Source organism: Spermophilus citellus (genome assembly GCF_964194105.1).
Source record: "Spermophilus citellus genome assembly, chromosome: 10".
Classification (NCBI taxonomy): domain Eukaryota; kingdom Metazoa; phylum Chordata; class Mammalia; order Rodentia; family Sciuridae; genus Spermophilus; species Spermophilus citellus.
In genome coordinates, this window is record NC_138197.1 from 37,390,843 (window position 1) to 37,393,668 (window position 2,826).

General features: G+C 34.3%; 1 protein-coding gene across 1 annotated transcript; it reads right to left on the reverse strand.

Annotated features, from left to right (window-relative positions):
• Positions 1-836: 836 nt before the first annotated feature.
• LOC308658182 (taste receptor type 2 member 14-like) lies at positions 837-1,775 on the reverse strand (the record flags this gene model as incomplete). The annotated part of the gene is made up of 1 exon (XM_081310791.1): positions 837-1,775. One exon carries the CDS (start codon positions 1,773-1,775, stop codon positions 837-839), a length of 939 nt encoding a protein of 312 aa, XP_081166917.1.
• Between the last annotated feature and the right edge of the window lie 1,051 nt (positions 1,776-2,826).

Below are 2,826 nucleotides of genomic sequence, written 5' to 3' on the forward strand. Positions count from 1 at the left end.
TGTGACACAGCAATCTGTATACGGGGTAAAAATGGGAGTTCATAACCCACTTGAATCAATCTGTGAAATATGGTATATTAAGAACTATGTAATGTTTTGAACAACCAACAATAAAATAATTTTAAAAAAAAAAGAACAATTTATGGATCAATCTGGAACTACATGGGACTTTGCTGGTTTTGTGAAAATACTTAGAGTGCTGAAAGAAATCAATAAAAATTTATTAAGATTGTCATTCTTTGTATAGGTTTTGAAATACATTCTTACCCCTTATTTTAAAAAAGCCTTTAATATCTCTGGAGTGAAAAAAATAAAAAATAAAAAAAAACATTTGTAAATTAGGTCTTGTATTTGAAATAATGGATTTAGTGTATAGATATCTAATAGTTATATTTCATTTTTCATTTCTTATCTGCTATTTTAGGCACTTATTCTAAATTAAAGAATTAATTTATGAATATAATTATAGTTTTATTTTTAGTGATCATGTTTCATATGCAAAGATACATACATAAATATTCTATATTTTACATTCCTCATTTTAAAATCTAAAAAGTTAATGACTGACAGAAAATTCATATTATTTATTACTATAAAAGCTTATTATCTTTAATGACTTTGCACTGATATCCTTGCATGTATAAAACATGCTAATATACAAATTTGCATATGTACTGCTAAAGTTGCAATATATATAGTTACTATATATTTCAAACGTGATTTTATAAAATTCATAAAGCTATATTTCATATAAGAATATTTGGAAAGTACAAACTTACAAGAATTTTGTGTTAAATTACTTCTTTCTAGAATATGCAAAATGATTCCAAAATGGTCTATGGACCTGATGGCTCAGAATCTTGGGACTTGCACCTCAGCCTCCACAGCACTGACTGAGAGGCCTGTCTCAGCTTCCCATTCCCTAGAATCAGGACAAATGAGTGGCCTGTAGGGAAAGCTGCCCCAGCAGCCTTAGTCAAAAACATAATCGGATTACTGTTCAGGAACCCAGAGGTCAAAAACTGAACAAGAAAGGACAGAATGAAAATGGCATATAGTAGCAGGAAGGCGATCACAGTTTGCAAGGCTTTCACGTGGGCCGTGGTGCTGGCGTCTCTGGATCCTTTGGCATTGTGCTGCATCCTCTTCAGATGTTTCCACAGAGAGAAGATCAGTAGGAGAAAAGTGACCAGGGACATGGTGAAGGGTACGAATGTGAACACAGTAATGGTGAATGATAAAAGTATGTAAAGATGTGCATCTCTAGTCAGACCGGAGCTGTCAGACAGGTTTCCTCTGTATTTATCAAAACAGAAATCAATGTGTAGATTTATAACAATAATGTTTAAAAACAAGACGACTAGAGACACCATCAGTGTCACTGAAATAACTATTTTAATTCTCCACCTTAAGTACAGAAAAACAGAGTTAGAAAATGTGGCTATCTTGAGAAAGTAAAAGATGCTGAGGCTTGTAGCAAACCAGATGCTGAAATGATTGATTACTGTATAGGTAGAATAAATGATTCTGATAGTCATTACAGTTGCCCATAAATTTGAATACAGCACAGGTACCCACCATTCTAGGAAAAATATCCAAACCATACCAATTCTGGAGAGTGCCAAAGCAGTGAGGATTTGATCAACTGAAGAGATCTTTCTTCTTTTGACCCAGTCCACGCAGTTCACCAGTGCTATGAATCCATTTCCTAAATTTCCCATTATGAGTTCCACACTTAAGATAATTGAAAACATGCTCTGTTCAACACCAACCATTGTCTGTTAGAAAAAGTCCAATGACTAAAATCACTGAAGATTTGCTAATGCATCCATCTAAAAGGCTGTGTATAATTAATTCATGATAAAACTCCCATCTTCAAGGTCAAACCGGCAAACATCAAGATTTGCTCATGAGTTGGTTCACAGCTTTCTTAATGAAAATCTTGTGATTTCCCAGACAGCACAGCTAAGCATCATCCTGATATTGTGCTCTTACACACAGTTGCTTTTTGTAGTTGATGCTGAAGGAAATGCTGAAATCTCAGGTACTCAAATGCAAATAAAGATTCATTTATTTGCATTGATTTGCTATTTTTCCCTTAACTAAATATTTTAGTCAGACTACTTAAGTCATGGGCAAGTAACCTTACAAAATACGAACACATATAGCATATAATTAGATTCTAAACTGGCATGCAGGACTTCCTTATCGCTGAGGTTTTAAACACTTCAAAATTAGGTACTATGTAGACATTTTTCCAATGATGTTCAAAGCATGATAGTTATCGTATAATCATATATATTATATATATTTATATCTCAAATGCTTGGCACATCAAAATGTACATATCTATCATTTTACCTTTCACAAGGTCATGCATGCACACACACAAACTCAGAAACACACATTTATTTGAATCCAGATACCAACTCATTTTTTCTAATCCCAAAATTTAGGTGTTTACTTATTCATCATTTCATAGGAATCTTTCTCTTGCTTAGTACTGTGATAGTCATAAAGATATGGCTTTAAAATACTTTCAAGTATCATTGATGCAGTATTAGGACTATTCTATCTGAAAAGAAGTGAGAATCCTCCTGTTGAGCTGTGAAGCAGCCACTGAAGCAAATGAGTTCATCCACCCATGGAGAATCCTCCTCATTCACTGCCTGCCCCTTGCCTAGTAGGGATCACTTCTTCAACTGCACCACAGGGCTTCAGATTTTATCCAACCTCCACTCACATCCATGATCATCACCAAGGCAACATGATAAATGGAGGATGATATGCTGCCTGAAAGAGGTGGGGAATAGGCAGCATGACAAA